We start from the raw sequence: 19,050 nt of genomic DNA, 5'->3' as shown, positions 1-19,050 counted from the left end.
CCTCAGCACTCCTCCTCTGGCGATCTAAGTAACGCCCAGCGCTGTGCGGCAGCGCACGAACTTGACATCGCCCAGTGCCTTGGTTAGGATGTCAGCCACCATGTCGTCGGTGGTGCAATAGCTGAGCTTCACCTCACCACGCGCGACCCTCTCGCGCACGATGTGGTGGTGCACGTCGATGTGCTTGGAGCGCACCGACGTGATGGGGTTGTTGCCGAGGCTGAGCGCGCCTTGCGAATCCAGCTGGACGTTGACAGCACCCGGGGATAGGTCCAGATCGCTCGCCAGCTTGCGTAGCCACAACGCCTCGCGCACAGCTGCTGCTGCGGCCTGGTATTCGGCTTCCACGGACGAGGCCGCCACGGTGCGCTGCAACTGACTGCTCCAGCTGACCGCCGCGCTACCGAGCAGAAAAGCGTAGCCCGTGGTGGACCTGCGGGTGGCTGGGTCGCCGGCCCAGTCTGCGTCGCTGTACCCACAGAAGTGGCTGGCGTCGCCGCAGTAACGCAGACCAAGCGCCCGAGTGCCAGAGACGTAACGCAGCACACCCAGAGCGAGCCCCATGTGCGCTTTGGTGGGGGCGGACATGTGCCGTGCCAGCATGCTCAGAGCGTGTGCGATGTCTGGGCGTGTGCTGGTAGCGAGGTAGTTTAGTTCTCCCACCAGCGCGCGGTAGCCACTGCTGTCCGTCAGTATCGGCTGGGTGTCACTGGCTGGCAGAACCCGCGTATTCTGGGGTAGCGGGGTGGCACGTGGCTTGGCGTTCTCCAGGCTGTGGCGCTGAAGCAGCTGCTCCACGTAACGCTGCTGTGTGAGCATGATGCTGCGGTTGCGGCGGTCCTGGACGATCTCCATGCCGAGGTAGTAGCGCGCCTCTCCAAGGTCTCGTACAGCGAAGCAACCAGCTATGGCCGCCTTGGCGGCCGCAACCAACTGCGGGTTGTCCGCCGCCACCAGCATGTCATCAACGTGCACGAGCACATCGATTGAGCCATCGGACCCCCGCTTGACGAATAGCGCGGGGTCGGACGTAGACGGTTCATAGCCTAGCTTGCCCAGCTCCGCCGCCAGCTTCTCGTACCAGCAACGTGGGGCTTGCTTGAGGCCGTAAACAGACTTTAACAGCCGGCACGCCTGTGTCGGGTCGCCGTTGCTATAGCCTGGGGGCTGTCGCATCCACAGCTCCTCTGTCAGGTCACCGTTCAAGAAGGCCGTTTTGACGTCCATCTGGTGGACCGTCATACCTCTGGCTGCTGCCACAGCTAGAAGTGCCCGCAGGGAGGCTGCACGCGTAGTGGGCGCAAACAGCTCTCCATAGTCTATACCCGCTCGCTGTTCAAAACCTTTCACCACCAAACGCGACTTGTAGCGTACCTCACCTCCTGGCTCCTGTTTGATTTTGTAGACCCAGCGGCAGTCCAGGATGCGTGCACCGGGTGGCGGCGTGCCCAACTCCCAGGTCTTATTGGAGAGCTGCGACAGAATCTCGTCATCCATCGAAGTTCTCCACTTGTCCGCTTGTGGACTCGCCACCGCTTCCTCATAACTGCGCGGCTCCTGCACCGCGCTGTTGCCTCCGCCGCCCGCATTGCCGTCGCCTGCCTCAGCATAATCGCTTCCCGACGCTTTGTTAAGCAGCGGTGGACTACCCAAATCTCCGCCGCCGCCGCTGCTGTTGTTGGCTGGGCAGACTGTGGCCAGCGGCGGGTGAAGAGGTTGCCGTTGGCTGCGTGTGTTGGGGCGGAGGGGGGGTGCTGGGTCCACTGGAGGCGGTGCATCCACTGGAGGCGGCGGTGTGGCGGGCTGTGTAGAGCCGCCGACGGGGTCGCCGCTGCCAGGACGGGCGGGGCTAGCGCCGAAGGGGGTGCCCGCCCGTTGAGACGCCAGGCCGCGGAGGTCGTCGTCGAAGGTGACGTCGCTGCTAACAGTCACCTTACCGTCGACGAGGACGCGGTGGGCGGCCGTGCCGCGCTCCGGTCCAAGGTAGGTTCCCGCCTTTGCGCGGGGACCGAGCTTATCCTGCTGGCTGATTGGGATGCGGACGTATGCCAGGCAGCCGAAGGTGTGCAGGTGGCTGACGTCGGGGGTGACGCCATGATAAGTTGCCCACGGTGTGGCCTCCCGGCCCTGAGAGGGGGAAACATTGCGCAGGAGGTTGGTGTATAGCACAGCTTCCGACCAAAAGCTGTCCGGGAGCGCGGCATCGTACAGCATAGCCCGCACACGGTCGAGGAGCGTGCGATTGAGCCGCTCCGCTGCGCCGTTCTGCTCCGGAGTGTACGGCGCCGAGTGGGTGTGCGCAGTGCCGCGCTGGCGTAGCCACTGTGCCAGCTGCTCGGCGACATACTCGCCACCGTTATCACTATGAAGGGTGCGGACCCGTGCACCGTTCGGGATGCGAGCCTCCAGCTGCGTCACCATGTCCTGCAGCGCTTCGCCCACTTGGTTCTTGCTAACCAGTGTGCGAACGGCAGACAGACCGGAGGCACCGTCCAGCAGCGTTAGCACATAGCGAGCCTCTCCTCGGCCCGTGGTCGGCATAGGCCCGCACAGGTCAGAGTGTACGACCTCCAGGACACGCTGAGGCCGGTTACCGCGGCTAACGTGGGCTGTAGCTGTAGTCTTCGCTGTGACACAGGCTTCGCAGACACCCTTTGCCGCCTGACGCAGCGCCGCGGGAGTGACCCGTGGTCCATGTACCAGCTTCTTGGTGATAAGCTGCTCCAACGCCCGGTAACCAAGGTGGCCGAACTGGCGGTGCATGCGCTGCGCTGCTGCGAGTTCGGCGGCTGAGTACTCAAGGGCACCCAGCTGCCTTTGGCCGTTGCTGGCGCCGTTCGACTGGTCTCCGCCGGTGTCACTGCTGCCGGCGCCGTTCGGCTGGTCTCCGCCGGTGTCACTGCTGCTGGCGCCGGTGTTTGGCTGATCTCCGCCGTCGTCACTGCTGCTGGCGCCGGCGGCGCTTCCGCCAGCGCCGCTACCTCCGCCGGCTCTGTCTTCCGCAGCACCGAGCGCACTGACGGCGCGTTTGGTCGGCGCCAGCAGGTCCACGTCCATGACGTAATGCCCACTCTCACTCCACGCGGTGATAGACGAACCGCCGTGCGGCAGACCTACTCGCGAGAACCGGCGGCCCGCCTTGTCCGTGCCGAACGTGACTGAGCAGCCGCGCGTCACGAGAAGGTCGACAGACATGAGCGTCAGTCCCGAGCTGGGGACATGGAGTACGTTGCTTAGCAAGACGGTTTCTCCACCGCGCGTCCGTAGGAGTAGCTGCCCTGTCCCCATGACGTCGGCCAGCTGGTTATTTCCCCACTTAATCTGCTTGGGCGAGCCGGAGGGAACGTAACTGTGCAACAGTGAGCGGTCACCTGTAAGATGATAAGGTGAACCAGAGTCTAGGACTACTGCTGAACTGTTGCCGCTGCCACCGACGACCAGCACCGTGGCACGGTTCTGGCGTGAGCTTACACCGCCGCCGCCGCCGCCACTGCTTCCGCCAGCAGTGTCGCTGCCACTGCGGCGGCCGTTGCCGCGTCTAACACGGCCGCGTTCGCGCGTCCTGTCGCCCCCGCTGTTATTGCCGCCGCTGGTGCCTCCGCCGCCTCCATCACGATGGCGGTTGCCGCTGCCACTGCTGCCGGCTCCACTGCTGCGTGGCTGCTCAAACGCATTGCTGCGGTAGAGGCCTACGGACACGTCAGCCTGCTTGACGGGGCACTCACGGACATAGTGACCAAGCTGTCCACAGTAGCGGCAGGTGTCGTTGGCCCCCGCGGCGCCCGAGGCGCCGGCAGCACCGCGGACTCCACGGGCGGTGCGACCAGGGCCGACAGCTCCAACCAGGCCGGACTTGACTGCTTGAGCCTTCAAATTGTTCTCCTTCTCCCGCAGCATGAACACGAGCTGCGGGGTGGTCAGGTTAGGCAAATACATTGCGAACTCGACTGTGATAGCGTATTGTGGAGGCAGACCGTGGAGAATAGCATGTCGCATAGCAGCCTCGTCCCACTGGCCGCCCGCCGAGATAATGTCGCTGCGGAGCTGCTCCGCCCGCTGAATGAAGTCAGCGGTCGTCTCGTCGTCACCCATGCGCAGTTGCTTCTGCGGCTCTAGCAGGCTAAGCCGGGCCTGAGAGGCAGAACGGAACTGCAGCTGTAAGAGCTGCATGGCGGCGAGAGTCGACTGACAGTTCCTGAGCAACTGCTTTACTGGCAGTTCGCAGGAAAGACGCAGGTAGCCAAGCGCCTGGGCATCTTCCTCCAGAGCGTCTTGCGCATTGCGTCCCGGTGGCGACGGGTTGGTCATATAGCTCCGCAGCTTGGATGTAGCAAGGAAGTCACCGAAGTCTCCTAGCCACTGTGAGTAGTTAGACCCGTCCGCTAAGAGGACGGTCTTACACCCTTTTCCCATGTCGGTTGCCTAGCGAGCCTCCCTGCTCAAGCTAAAAGCAACTACAGATATTAACCGCCGGGAACCGTTACCCGGGGCTCATAACCTGTTGGTGAGACGCTATCTCACAGGGACCTAGCAGACACGACTAAGGATACATTAGCCGTTACACGTGTTCGGGAGATCCGCGACCTACCACCGAAAGCCCCTTTGCCTAGGCGTAAACGTGTGAATCTGAGGTACTGTTACCGATAAACAGTAGAGACTTATAAAGGCTGGGAAAGCCTATCCCAAAGGACGAGAGTTACCAGTACGCTAGAACCTAACAGCCATATCGACGGGCCTCCCGAGACAGGTCCAAAGCTGTCACTCCAAGTCTAACATGCGACCTCAGACCGGTCTCAGCTGCCACTCACGATAGTCTGACGAGTTACCCAAACAGGCCACAGGGCGACACGGCAACCCTTCGCATCAACAAGCTCATCCTAAACTTGCGAAAGCCTGCAATCCCCATCCTGTCGACCAGGGTCCCATCCCCATCCCTGGCCAGGGCTCCCAATCCCCTCCATGGTCAAGGTTGCAATCCCCATCCCTCAGACAGGGATCCCATCCCCATCCTCACCCCCGACAGCAATCCCCATCCCCAAAGTAGTGTAGCACGCCTAATCCCTAATCCTCGCCTTGGGCCCCACATCCCATCCTGACGTCGTCAACCCTATTCCCCATCCCGCCTGACCAGTACCTGCCCCCAATCCCCCATCTCTGCAACCCTCTGCCCGTCCCACCCTGCCATACCGCACGTTCCTGGGCCACTTGCAGAGGCTCTTTGTGGGGCATCGCTATCACCACACTTTGGAACACACTCATCACGTGCGGAGGGTGTGATTGCTGCCATTAATAACGATGCAGACCGCAGCCTGGTGCAGATGTGTGAAACAGGGGGATATATCATCACCCGTGGCAGCTACCCTGCGAAGCCCTGCCTTCCCCTGTATTTCGGGGCACCCTCATCTAGTCACCCTAGTCCATTACTCGGTGGATCGCTCAGGTCCCGCACCCACCACCAGCATCCAACGGAATCTTCCGGGTCGACAGCGGCCCAAATCCATCCCTGGTCTGCTCGTAGATTAAGTTTATCCCAGGTCACCACCGTCCACCAACTAGGGGCGCAATACCTTTCACCATCGGAAGGATTTTCGACCCTGACAGGTCTCAATCCCGGGATCTCCCGGGGGCAATGGTCGCACGTTACCAGTAGTGCCTAACCCTAGTGTAGATGCTAGGGTACCGGAGAAATGCGGAAGTTTTAAGGAACACTATGTGAGAGACAGGCCGTATGACGGCACTCTCGTACAATACTAATCAGTAATCGTTGCACTATCGCTGCTCCTCCTCCGGAGCGCCCATGCCGGCATGTATTCCAGCTGCAGTTGCGCTGCTTTACCAGACATATCTTCAATTCTATTGTTTATCTCAACATTGATATTGCCAGTCCGTGCGGCATCTTCGTCATCATCAAGGTTCCCTCCAAGCCAGAGATTCTGCTTCATTTGCAAGACGTAGTTGCTTTCATAGAAGCTCCTGATCGGAAGCCGTTTTGAAGCAGTGTAGAAGGAGCTAAACCCTACAGGTAGGTTACGCCTGCTGTGCCAACGGTCACTCCAGGGTCGGTTTAAATCTGGTTTGTTAAGCGGAGCCAGGCACTTTCGGCGGGCTTGCGTTGCCCGCAGCTCAAGATGTAATCCAGCACAAGATGTAATAACGATGACATAACAATCTAAACAACACAACGACTTAAATAGTTATCCAGAGCCTAGGCGGCGCCGGAAGGTCGTACATTATCCATATCCCAAATGATTGTCCAGAGTAAAGTTAACGACTTAACAAGTAACGAGAAAACCTAACAGCGGCTGCTAGTTATGCAGACCACTGGCCGCATTTATAGCAGATCGATTAGTTCAGTGCGGAATATCACTTTCAGTTTGCTAATGAGGTTAAACAGCAGCAGCTAGGATTGCTTCAACGAGAGAAGCTTCTGCGTATGCTGTGGCGGGTTCTGCTGAAATGCTGGCGTCCAGTTGTATTGTTGCTTCTGGATATGTGAACGCATCCATCAGCGTTTGGTAAGCCGTCCTGCTCGCGCGCTTCTGCTGTCGAGAGGATTAAGTGCCTGCCTTAATTTTTTACAGTGATCTGAAAAGCGGTGTAATTGCGATGAGTTTAAAGGGCGATTTTACACCTAAGGGAGTATGCGTGCTTGGGTCGCAACGTTTTGCGGCGGTGCAAGCGGACAGACACAGCGTGCAGTTCTTCTCCTTTTCGGTACGTCCGTTACCAGGGTACCTATCAATAGGTGGAGATTGGTTCTAGAAATGATGTAGTTATGGCGGTTTGCAGTTGCGTAGTCGTAGTTGTGTTGCGCCAGAAAGAGCTGTGGTGGGAAGTGGAATAGAAGTGGAGGAATTCGGAGCCCCACGCCAGCTAAGCGCACCCCTGCGCCCCAAGCGCAGGGTTTACAGCGGGCGCGGGATATTGGCGTGCCGGCTCCAGGGGGGTGCTCCACCTACCCAGCCTACCCAGCCCCATTATTCCATCTTGCTGTTTAGAGCATAGCTTGTGATCATCATCATCGTCATCATAGCCGACATCGTTATCACCATTACAACACCTGGCGAAAGTCCATTTTTTTGGGTTGCAGCATGAACCCCACGGCCATGCGCTACTGCCGGAAGCTGTATCGGTTCTGGCTGCGACTGCGGACGGCCACTACCTTGCCGGAGGAGCTAGCAGTGGGACGTTGTACCTTTGGGAGCTATCCTCAGGTCGGCTCGTATGCACATGGCCTGCACACTACAAGGTGTGTGCCACATTTCACACCGTTCCACTACTGTGTGCGGCTATGTGGAACCCATTCTCAATTCTGGTATGCATGGAACATTGTTAGAGATGTTATAGTGGGTGTACTGGCAAGCAAGTGTTAGGGGCCCAAGTCCCTGTGCAGTGACAAGGCTTTGCTCCCCGCGAGCAATGACACTTTAACAACTGCTCGGTAAGGGCCAAACCTTAGTCCTAAGTAGGCATAGGGATGCCGGTATTTGCTATGTTCCCAGTAATGGGGCACCACGGTACCCCTGGTTGCATATGCTTCTGCTTAAGTGTCCGCACAGCGCATGAACCTCTCTCCTGGGTTTCTGGAAGCAGCCATCACCATACAACTACATTACCTGTACACATTCCTCTTACACCGGGGTAAGAAAAATCAGGGAACTGATCGTGAGGCTATTAATCCCTTGCACCCACTCCTTGTTGCCTAACAGGGTGTTACGACGCTGCTGTTCATTAACGGCAACTCCATGTTACTATCTGGCGGGGAGGACACAATGCTGCATGCATGGCTGCTAGCAGATTTGCTTGACCCTCTCTTGGGCCTAGACCAGGCAGGCCATGTAGAGGCGAACCCCAAGCCGCTTCACACGTGGTGCGACCACACAATGCAGGTAACTGCACTCGCAGCGGGGATAGGCGAGGCGTCAACGGTTTTGGTCAGCGCCTCTTTGGACCGCACAGTGAAGCTGCGAAGGCTTGCTGACGGTTGCCAGTTATGCTCGCTGGTGTTGCCGGCGGCCATAAATGACATTGCACTCGATGCTGGTGCGTTCGGGGCCCGGGAAGGTAACTAGAAGTCTAGGCTACAAAGGTCCGTTGTTTCACACCCATTGAATACTGCGGTCACAAGGCTGCTAATCGATTCGTCATGACACTGTCTATGTTCGCAGGCGAGGAGACAATTTATGCGGCTGGCGTGGATGGCTTTGTGTATGCTTTAGCACTGGGAGCGGATATAGACGTCTCAAGGAGTAGCGCCGCTGCAGTGGTGCCCGCCGCTGGATTACGTTATGACGTGCAGGATGGTCGTGGTTACCAGGTCTTCGTGGGTCACAGCTGTTCAGTGACCTGCCTGACGTTGGCATCGTTTGACCCTCGTATGGGCAGAAACGGCATAGAGATGCAGTGCAGGAACCACGAGTTGCTAATATCTGGCTCTGATGATGGCACTGTGCGCATTTGGGACCTTGACAGTGGGCAGACAGTGCAGGTGGGGCATGGGCCACAATCGCTTTATTAAGCTGGATGCACTGCCTTGCATCAATTGTAGGACTGACAGAGCGTGTTTTGCCGGCTCCGAAAGCACCTGTTAGCCTGTGTAATGACCTACCTTCCCGGAAAACTTGTATGCAGGTCATAATGACTCCTGCCAGAGCGCCTGTGAGGAGTATCCAGACCTTCCCATGCATGATGCTTGGGGATTCTTTGCTTCAGCCTGTCTACACGTCTTCAGGTGGTGCGGGCTCCCATGTACGGTTGTCCAAGCATACAGGTATGCACACTTCTTGAACTTGGGAGCGTCTTTTCAGAATGTGTATTTGTGAGGTGGACGGCGTGTCCAGAATAAATGTACATAACATATATGTATACTATAAGTATATAATATATGCATATATTTACATGTAATGCATAGGAAAAGCTACGATTATGCATTTGTGTAGATGGCCAAAAATATTTCTGTGCATCCCAGTCTCGGTACACCTTAAGGGAGTGTTCACTCGCAACCAAGTCGAAGGAATCATGAAGTACCTGTATTTGTTCTTTTTACCGTCCCCTGCTGTGTATGAAGGTACTTCGGTATTTGGCAACCGATGGCAGGGTCCCGCCGTCCACATTAACAGCAGCGAAGAACTGCCTCACAGAGGTTTGCTACCCGGAAAGGCAGTGCTCTGCATAATATCAACGCCGTTTGCGTTCTTCTCAGGCAGCTTTAAAGAGCGAAGATTTCCCAGGTCTTCAATACAAGATAGAGTATCTGGAACTGGGTCGGAAGACTTGGAATGGCTGATGGTCTTCACTAACCTCAAAACGAGCATGCCATAGACTGATGTAGCTACGGGGTGGTTTGACAGGTTACAAGGCAGATGTACTTAAGGTATGGGACCCGCCTGGGAAGGTGTTGTTGGTGTCCCTTCGGTCTCGTTAATCCCATCGACACGTGTTCTACATTGTATGTTGGGTTGGGTAAATGGTATGGCTTTCGCTGGTGCTGGTGCATCCTCATGCAGGCAGTGTCAGTAAGTTCATTTCGTTCCATGATGTTCCATCCTATTGCAGAAGTTATTCGCCCGGGTGCAGTAGAGATGGTCTACAAACATAGCCCATAAAAATCGGTGACACAATTGGAGAAATCGCCACCAATGTTGTGTCAAGTGTAATTGTCAAGACCTTTCCAGCACAGGGTTCACCAATTGTATGACGCATGGCAAATTCATAACTTGTACAAAGCTAAGCGCTTGGCATACTCCAGGCCGGTTCCGGCCCGGTTCCGACCTAACGGGTCCAGTTAACGAGATGGGTAACCGGTCGGTAGGATTACCGGGCGAACCGTTATCCATTAACCGTCCCCAGTAATCGGTAACCGATGTCGGTAACCTGGCATGAGCAAAAATGCATTTCTGAATGCAACCAGTTTCTTTGTGACAATGCCCATTGTCACAAGGTTCATGCCCACGTGTCACACCCCGACAAGCTTGAGGAGGTTACGGCAATGTGAATGCCGGGTGACAGGGGTGACAGTCTTGTGCAGGCACATTTGGAGACTAGTTTACACTGAGATTGGGGTGATGTTGGATTAGAATACTTGCAGTTCATGAAATTGAGGAAATGTGTTGCATAGGCATATCCAAACGTTTCAGAGGGACGTTGTTTCGCCCGTAACAAACTTGTTACGGGCGAAACAAACTGGATTTCCACAGTCCCACCACTCAAAGAGCTCCCCACACCATCGCAAAGTCCCTTTTTTATTACAGACACATGTAACAAGTTGTCATAGCTTGAGATTGTCGATATATGACTGCTGGATTGTGACCAGGCCATCTCCTTACATGTCTTGCTGCACCAGCATGAGCAGTGATCCCTTCTGTTCAAAATTTTCAGGCAACATCGCAATGAGGCAAAACATTGTGCCGAATCTGCCGTACAAAGAGTGTTCAAAGCTTCACGCTACTAACGGACGAATACATAAGCATTCATTTACCTTGAAAGAATAAAGGAATTCTACAGCTTCATGCAAATTCGCCTATCAGCAACTCTCCCTGGTCGTTCAAAAGTTGCTTGAAGATTCTACCATCTCCATACTATGAAGGAGCGCTTCTTCATTTCTTCATTTTATCTGAACCTTAACGTATCCTTCCAACACAATGTCCATGGACAACGGTAATGAGGTCGGCGCCTACGAGTTTGACCGGAACGCCCTGGACAACATCGCCCGTCGGCGACAAGATCGCCCACGCAAGAAATACAGCCAGCATCGTCCAGTGGATGAGTTTGGAGTACATAAGTTTGCCAGGGCAAACAATCTAAGTCAATTTACCGCGTGCACGCGCCAATTGGAGGATGCCTTGTCCAAGGAAAGGTGCCATATGGACGACCTTGTCAACCTATTGCGCCAATCTAGTGACATGGATGCAAAGCAGTTGCTTGGGGACATCGGCTTGACACCACTTCATGTTGCTCTGGTCGTCTCAAAAGTTTGTCCTAGCATAGCTTGCGTAGCTAGTATTGCCTGGTTTTAGTTGTTGCATGTAAGCTTGTGAGTTGGTGGCCTGGTTCATGCTTATGGACGACAATTGAAATGCCGGGACAATGACTTATTAGGGACAATGACACGGCATTTCACGCCCTCAAAGCAGGAACAAACGCTAAAACTAAATACATACATAGTTCTAAATCTTCTACTAAAATTTTCCTGCAGTGTTAGAGGCCTTTAATTAATATTGGCGAACGATGCTTCCCGCGCTACCGGGATACTCCCTATGGCATAAACATGCCGGTTACCGACCGTTTGGGGCACATTAACCCAACCGACCGTTAACCCAACTGATCGTTAACCCAACCGACCGTTAACCCAACCGGGCCGTTAACGCCATTCAACCGGCCGGTTGGGTTAATGGGCCCAAAACGGTCGGTAACCGGCATGTTTATGCCATAGCTAGCGAGCAGCTTTATTTCTTTAAAGATGAAGACTGATATAGTCCTTAGGCCCTTGCATCGGGTTGCAAAGTTGGGGATTGGGGGCAGGTACTGGTCAGGCGGGATAGGGAATAGAGTGACGACGGATTGGATGTAGGGGGCAAGGCAATGATTAGGATTGCTACACTTTCTGGTTAGGGATTGTTGTCGGGGTGAGGATGGGGATGGGAATCCCCTGTCGGAGGGATGGGGATTGAAACCTTGACCAAGGATGGGATTGGGACCCCCGGCCAAGGATGGGGATGGGACCATGGCTGGCAGGATGGGGATTGCAGGCTGTCGCAGGTTTAGGATGGCCTCGCTGCCGCAGGATGAGGATTGGGGACACACATGGAGGATTAGGATGGGGGTTCCAAGGTAAGATGAGGGCAGGCTGGAGCTGCAGAATGGCGAATAGGGACGGGCCTGCAATCGGAAGATGGTGTCGTTGTCCATAGCCGCTTACTTATGGCCCATTTCACAAAGTCTGGTGAAAGCGTTTACATGATCACCAATGCCAGTACCAGACGTCCAAGTCAATTTCGTTCACATCCCATGGGTCAGCAATATGGTAAACTGAACACCGAGAGTTATCTTCACAAAGCAAGGGCCCCTGCCCATGTGAAACATCCATAACGAACAGCTCCATAATCAGCTGTCCAATTATAGCACACAAACGAGCACATATCACCAATAACGGCCCCTGCAGGCTGCACCACTCCCGTCTGTCAAAAGCCTGGACGTCATCAGTACACGCACCGACATCACCCATCTCACCTCGCCGTCCTTCGTTCATTTGTTAGACCTTTGCTTATAAGTCGAGTCACACAGCAAACCAAACACAACTTCTATGAATTGGCAACACACGTTGCAAAAGACATAACAAACCAGGGCTTGACTTTTTTCCTCAGTCAGTGTTATTGCCGCCGCCTGTTTGGCCGCCACCACTTTACGTGCCACCAATAGCCCAGCTCAACAAGCTTCTTGCGCGTCGCTACTGTTGTCTTGAAGCCAGCCATGCCGGTTACCATGCCAATGGCTTCCTCCTCACCGAACATCTCATGAAGCTAATCGAACTGCTGAAAGGCCTCACTCATCTGCATTACGAACTATCTCGTCAGCATTCCATGGCTCACAGCATGCCTCATGTAAGACAGTCATAATGCGGTTTGGCCCACCTGCTGCGATGTCGGCTGCCCCCATGATAACCCTGCAGTCTTGAGTGTGAGTGCTGCACCCAACTCCGTCCGGCTCAGCCTCACACCAACCTCCACTAGTGCAGCCCTCACTTCGGACATGCCTGAAACGCTCAAAGGCACACTGCAGCTGCTGCTGGTCGACCGCCGCGGCCGATGTCCCTGTACAAGGGTACCATCGGTCAGCAATGCAACAATGCCCAATGTGCCAAGACCATACATTACCTGCTCTGTGGCAGACCTGCCCGTTTCTGCCTCCCACGTCGACCACATCCTCCTCAAGGTCCTCTGCATCACTGAGATTCCCATCCAGCAAATCAGCTGCCATGCTGCGTGCCCCTGCCCGCTTGGCTGCCTGCTTCCCTTCCTGCACTCGCACCCAAAAACTTGATTGGTGATGTTGAAAGCATGCAGCGACTACATGCATATTCACCTCAAAACTCCGCATCAGTTCCTCCCTCGTGGCTCGCAGCCTGCAAGGCAAGATGAAAGTGTGGAGGTACCAAACAGGGCAACAAAGCATTACGTTTTCAGCCACCTTGGCGGCATACCGCTCGTCACGTGCAATCATATCAGCTGGAAGCACAGTTCCTTCCATAGATCCACAGTCTGTGCGTTCACCAAGGGAATGCATGGGAAACCCAGGGCAGCACGTGTTTCCATACAACTGCCACCGCAGGGGCAGGGGCCACCAGACTATGAAGGCACCCAGCTTGGAATATGTCCGGCCGACAGGTCCTTGGTGACCCCCTTATTGCACATATGCGGTACGTACTGCGCCGCAGTGCCGAACGTGTTCTGCAGGAGATAGTACAGCGGGAATGACAGCTCCCCAGCACCATGCCGTCTCCAACTTGCCTGCCAGGCCAATCGCCCTAGATTCCTTACGAAGTAGGATTCCGCCTCGGGACGCTGGATGTCGTCCGCTTGCTGTTTCCGAGCTGTGACTCGGACCTGCGGTGCAGGTGCCTGCAGCTGCCCCACAGCGTACGCGTTCTTCACCAAGTGCTCGAGGTGTGGCATAAGCCGACGATCGCTCATCCAGCCCCATTCGTACGCATCCAGCCCATTCGCGGCACTCAATCTCCGGGGATGTCAGGGACGCAACGACAAGCACAACGGCCGGGAGTTGCCTAAAGTCGAGCACGGAGCCTCAGGGTTATGGTATGGCAACACGGGGGTAACCGGAAAATTTCCATCAAAAAACAACCCATCAATGTACTCACTTAACACGTAGGCCCTTGAACGTGTCCATAGAGAATTTGGTGAAAACCTGTTCCAGTGCATCGCAGACTTTGCGCAGGGCTGCCGCGACCATTGTGCTTGCCGTCTTCTACATAGGAGCTATGGCAACTTATGAGTATCGGCAAACAATTAAATAATGAAAAATCTCGCCGCACCTTCCGAGCCATGGAGAAGCGGCTTCGGGAACGGCGTTTGTAGGAAAATAGCCTAACGTCAAGGCTTGTAGTGGTTTATGCGATAGGCCTTAAGGATTGCCGAAGGCCAGACCCCAATTTATGTGTACGACTTTAGGACTTTTGAAAATGGACACGGAAAATATCCTCCACTAGGATGCTGACATATATTCAAGTTTTGTCCGGCTCTTGAGGATTGTTGCGGCGCTTTACGACTGTGCGTGTACATGCCGTACAAACTGGTATGGTGCTGGGCCGTCGGGAAGGTCGCCGGGATTGCGGGAGATCGACGGCGTTAGGCGGCGCGAGTCACTCCTGGACCTTACCTAACTCGTCGGGCACGTCTGGTGAGGGCGCTTCAGCCACGGCGAAACACGTACAGACTTTAATGCTCGCAACAACGCCAAACACACAAGAACGAAGAGTCCAGTCAATCAACATGAAAAGTCATTCCTAACGAACCAGCGACACTGGTGCCTGTCAGAGTCGGGTTCGGTTTACTTTCATCTAACCTTCCTGACCCTTGGCATTCGGTTTGTGGCGGCGGCGAGGCACATGTTGGAAGGCGGCGTTGAAGAGAAACCCTGTAGACGGCCCGGTGAGTTGCCCGAGAGTGCGCCCAGCGAAGAAAGGAACGCGGTACAGTAATATAAGCATTCATTGGGCCAGTGGCCCTGCAGCACGACGCGAAGGGGGGAAATAGCCTTAGAATACCCTCCGCACGGGAAAGCGGTTCGCAGGTGATGCGTGTAGCTCGACAAACTTAGGCCAGCATGCCATTGCTGAAGTGACTCGGAGGCTGATCCTCCTGGTGATTGGGAGGCTGATCCTCCTGGCGATTGGGAAGCTGATCCTCCTGGCGATTGGGAGGCTGATCCTCCTGGTGATTGGGAGGCTGATCCTCCTGGCGATTGGGAGGCGGATCCTCCTAGCGATTGGGAGGCGGTTCCTCCTGGCGATTGGGTGGCGGATCCTCCTGGCGACTGGGAGGCTGATCCTCCTAGCGACTGGGAGGCTGATCCTCCTAGCGATTGGGAGGCGGATCCTCCTGGCGATTGGGAGGTGGATCCTCCTAGCGATTGGGAGGCGGATCCTCCTAGCGATTGGGAGGCGGATCCTCCTGGCGATTGGGAGGCGGATCCTCCTAGCGATTGGGAGGCTGATCCTCCTGGTGATTGGGAGGCGGATCCTCCTGGCGATTGGGAGGCGGATCCTCCTAGCGATTGGGAGGCGGATCCTCCTAGCGATTGGGAGGCGGATCCTCCTGGCGATTGGGAGGCGGATCCTCCTAGCGATTGGGAGGCGGATCCTCCTGGCGATTGGGAGGCGGATCCTCCTGGCGATTGGGAGGCTGATCCTCCTAGCGATTGGGAGGCTGATCCTCCTAGCGATTGGGAGGCTGATCCTCCTAGCGATTGGGAGGCTGATCCTCCTGGCGATTGGGAGGCTGATCCTCCTAGCGACTGGGAGGGACGGCACCCCTAGCGAACGACATGGCACGCGAGGCCCGACGGACTCGAGCTAGCATTCCCTAGGAATGGGACAGGAAGACTAACCCCTTATATGGAGGCGGCGCGAGTGAGGCTGGTACGCGCGCCCTGACAATGCAGCATAGAGGGCACATAGCTGACTCATTTTATGACGAGACACTTGGTGATGCAAGCAGGACCGAATTTTGGCGGACACCCACCCCCCTTTGATTCAGGAAACGAGCACCTCAGCGGGATAAGGGTGACCCCTGAGGCCTAAGGGGGCGCACCAAAGGTAAAACAGACTTGCTTGGAGGCGAAGGTTGGGTGCACGCATCCCGGGAAGCCCCCCGGGTGAGGCGGCGGGGAGAGCAGGCCGCGGGGGCTAGAGGCAGGTTTGGCGGCGCACATGGTGGCGGGAAGGCCAGCATGGCAGAGGCCGCCAAGGCGGCGCCCCAGCAGGCGAGGCAGCCAATGGGCCGTGGCATGGCAGACGGCCCTAATCGCGGCGCAAAGAGAAGCCCAGAGGCGCAACCACCCGGCAGAGCTGTGCCTGGACAGCGACACCTTGTCCTGTGCAGCCGACCAGCCGTCTGCTGCAATGTGGCGCGCCTAGGAAAACCGAGCCGGTGCAGCGGAACCCAGAACTGTGAGCTCGAGCATGAGGACCTCAAGAGAGCAGGGGAGCGCTGGGTTATCTGTGATGGCCGCGAAGAGACAGGCAGAGCCCGGCAATGGAGGGAGGTAGGCAGTGCACGGCAAGGATTGGCTCAGCCACGGGAGGCGAGACTGGGGGGTTTGGACCCGCCCTAGTGCCAAGGTAGTTGCGGCGGGATCCACGTTCGGCGCCCTGCAAAAGGGAAGGGACGTGCACGCTGCTATGTGGCTACGGCTCGTGAATTGGAAGGGAGGTGGTACAGGGCAGCCAAGTGTCTGTGGTGTCGGCGCTTGGTCTGCATATGGTGACCGCCCCCCCAGTCTGCCCTGCAGCAAGGGGGCAGACTGGGATGAAGTGGCGGGAGATCCCGCCATCTTCCTCTCCAGGGTGTGGCTCTTCATCACTCTGCGGCGGCTCAAGAATGATAAGACATGGTGGCGGCACGCCAGCACTGGTGCTGAGAGTGGCGGGTAATACATCTAGAAGGCCCATGCCGCCTACCTGCCAGATCACCAGCTGGGGAAGTGAGCGAGATGAGAGTGCCTTTCACCCAGGAGTCGGAGCGCATGGCCCGGGGGAATATGTCTAGCATGGAACGGGAGCTCTGCACGGTAGCCCGGGTGATGTACTGGATCAAGGTTGCGGGCCCACGCTTGCTAACGGGAAAGTCGCTACAATATCACGACGACAGCCAGGCTGCAGCCCTGGGTGTGCTAGCCATGAAGGGGCGCGGCTTGTGCCTGCAGCGGGTGGATGAGCTGGAAGGGAAGCGCCACCGATGAGCCCACGGGGGCAGTACCACCCGGGAAGGGAAGGGGCAACGGCCCAACTTGAGGACTTGATACAGGGCGATGGTTGACGTACAACAAAGGTCACACTTGGCAAGAGAACATAAGCCTGCCAACTGGTTCAGTATTCCTTAAATGAATTATTGGAATAGAATGCTGCGGCGAAAAGCTAAAATAATCAGTGCTGGAAAATCTGGGTGGCGCCGCAATGCTCACCCTCTGATCCACATAAAGCCTTGAGGAATCATAAGACATGATTGGATGCCGTCCTAGTAGTCCTAGTAGCTTAAGTACTCAGTCCATTGCAAGCACAGCAAGCTGACATATGGATTCGCGGGAAGCCCAAGACCCAATCTCTTGCTGTTTCGGCCAGAGGGACCATATAGGCTTAAAGTCAATGAGAATTGCTGGAACAAACCAGTGGTTTCCTAGTTCTAATTAAGGGGTGCGGCTTTACACAAAGAGGCGTTGATCAGAATGTGGGAGAGTGGGAGTCAAGCAAGTGGGCGCCCTTGCATGGCACAAGGAATGCGAAACATAGTTGATAACGTTCGTTGTATGAGTGCTGGTAAGATTGCACAAGTTTGGTGGTGTTTGGTAGAGGTCCTGGCCATCAGGGTTGCGCGAGCTTCAAACCCAACCCTGACGAGGCCAACGACTGGATCATCGACTCAGCAGACCATCCTCGTTTGCTGCTGAACTTTGCTCATGGGTCCAGAGGTCGGCAAAACCTGAATAACTGTCACGGGTACTGGTGCCAGGGTCGAATAACTGTATGGAATTTTTTTTGGTAAAAGCCGAGGAAAGGTCGTCAATTGACTGTTCGTTATGAGAACCTCTCAAAGCTAGCGTTTACCTCCTTGTAAAATGGAAGGTTTGGTAACCTAATGATGAAGTTTATAGCTTCAAAACTGCGCAAACCTGCCTTTTGGGGGGAATTTCTGGCAAGACGCCCGGGGGGCCCTGACTCGGTCACTTCTTTGCTCGTGGTGGACCAGCACGACAATGGCATCCCCGTCGCGTTCGGGGTGATTCCAAGTGCAGAGGGTAAGGAAGATGTCCAGGGTTTCATCCAGGACGTTGAGGACCTCGCGGGCCGGTCATCGGCAGGGCCCCGGGCGGCAGGCGTGCCCCCGCTGGCGCCGCGCGGGCGCACTCGGCCGGCGGAGACGGGCATCGGCGCGGGGACGGCTGGCATGGCGGCAGTTCAGCTGGAAGAAGAGGAGGACTACTTTGTTATTGTGGAGTAGTCATATAGCGGTGTGTATGTTTGGTAGCTGTGTTGAGACATTAGCCCCTTTGTGTTTTTAAGAACCGAGCGAGGGTGTTGACCGGCGAGCCGTTATCCCCGTTGTTGTTTGTTTTACCAACGTGTGTTTTGCTTTCCTGTTTTGTGGCGATGGCAAACTTTACTGGCATTGCGTCGCGCGACGCGTGGTTTTCGCGATGCAAGCAGATGGCTCGGGTCCAGGACAAACTCCATGGCTTTGTTTATTTCCGTTTACAGCTAGGTTTTCTGTATTCCTATAAGTCTATTTCTAGGCCTGATGCTGTGTCCCGGGACGGTCGCGCTTTCATGGCACCGGCAACTGCGGTGGCGCCTTGCAATTCCAGTTCAGCTTTCTTGAAATATAACAAATAAAACATCACAGTACTAGATAAGCAGTTTGTTTGAGGAAGTACATGAAAGCGGTACCAACTAACTCCAGGGTGGGGCTCACTTCGAGTCAGGGCCCCCAGGACTGCGTGCCGATTTCTGCACCCTGCCGCACGGCTGCCGTACCAGCGATGAAGAATAGAGTTGAATTTCTGCAACGGGTACAACGGAAGGATCCGCTGTATCAGCGGCGTTTGCCGACCCCTGCATGGGTCCGTTATCGTGTCTTTGTCATTTTACGTGGTCTGGAGAGAATTTTAGCGATGAAGAGATAGGACCCTTTCCTAGATTTACGACCTCATGATCGAAATATTCGCTTCAGGGCCAGGAGTAAATGATTCTGCCATGCGGCGTGAGTTCTGGTAGATATGCATGTCTGGTGTTACCGGTGATGTAACAAAGCTCGGCAGTTG

The 19,050-nt window shown here is 55.7% G+C and overlaps 4 protein-coding genes across 4 annotated transcripts; 3 read left to right on the top strand and 1 right to left on the bottom strand.

The window, feature by feature from the left end:
• Positions 1-6,604: 6,604 nt before the first annotated feature.
• Positions 6,605-9,479, top strand: VOLCADRAFT_108057 (uncharacterized protein; the record flags this gene model as incomplete). The annotated part of the gene is made up of 5 exons (XM_002958248.1): positions 6,605-6,714; positions 7,091-7,249; positions 7,710-8,043; positions 8,169-8,488; positions 9,203-9,479. 5 exons carry the CDS (start codon positions 6,607-6,609, stop codon positions 9,284-9,286), a joined length of 1,005 nt encoding a protein of 334 aa, XP_002958294.1. The 3' UTR covers positions 9,287-9,479.
• A 1,973-nt stretch (positions 9,480-11,452) lies between these two features.
• VOLCADRAFT_108055 (uncharacterized protein) lies at positions 11,453-14,177 on the bottom strand (the record flags this gene model as incomplete). The annotated part of the gene is made up of 5 exons (XM_002958228.1): positions 14,048-14,177; positions 13,874-13,980; positions 13,423-13,731; positions 12,630-13,120; positions 11,453-11,523 (listed from the first exon to the last, which is right to left on the bottom strand). Exons 1-5 carry the CDS (start codon positions 14,057-14,059, stop codon positions 11,453-11,455), a joined length of 990 nt encoding a protein of 329 aa, XP_002958274.1. The 5' UTR covers positions 14,060-14,177.
• Positions 14,178-15,082: 905 nt separating this feature from the next.
• On the top strand, positions 15,083-15,550 carry VOLCADRAFT_69247 (uncharacterized protein; the record flags this gene model as incomplete). The annotated part of the gene is made up of 1 exon (XM_002958247.1): positions 15,083-15,550. A coding segment is annotated over one exon (468 nt), but the record flags the coding sequence as incomplete, so codon positions are not given.
• Positions 15,551-17,867: 2,317 nt separating this feature from the next.
• Positions 17,868-18,514, top strand: VOLCADRAFT_108054 (uncharacterized protein; the record flags this gene model as incomplete). The annotated part of the gene is made up of 1 exon (XM_002958246.1): positions 17,868-18,514. One exon carries the CDS (start codon positions 17,868-17,870, stop codon positions 18,228-18,230), a length of 363 nt encoding a protein of 120 aa, XP_002958292.1. The 3' UTR covers positions 18,231-18,514.
• Positions 18,515-19,050: the final 536 nt, after the last annotated feature.

The sequence above is a fragment of the Volvox carteri genome (genome assembly GCF_000143455.1).
Source record: "Volvox carteri f. nagariensis unplaced genomic scaffold VOLCAscaffold_89, whole genome shotgun sequence".
Classification (NCBI taxonomy): domain Eukaryota; kingdom Viridiplantae; phylum Chlorophyta; class Chlorophyceae; order Chlamydomonadales; family Volvocaceae; genus Volvox; species Volvox carteri.
Note: the sequence above shows the minus strand (reverse complement) of the source record. Positions and strands in the feature narration are given on the sequence as shown.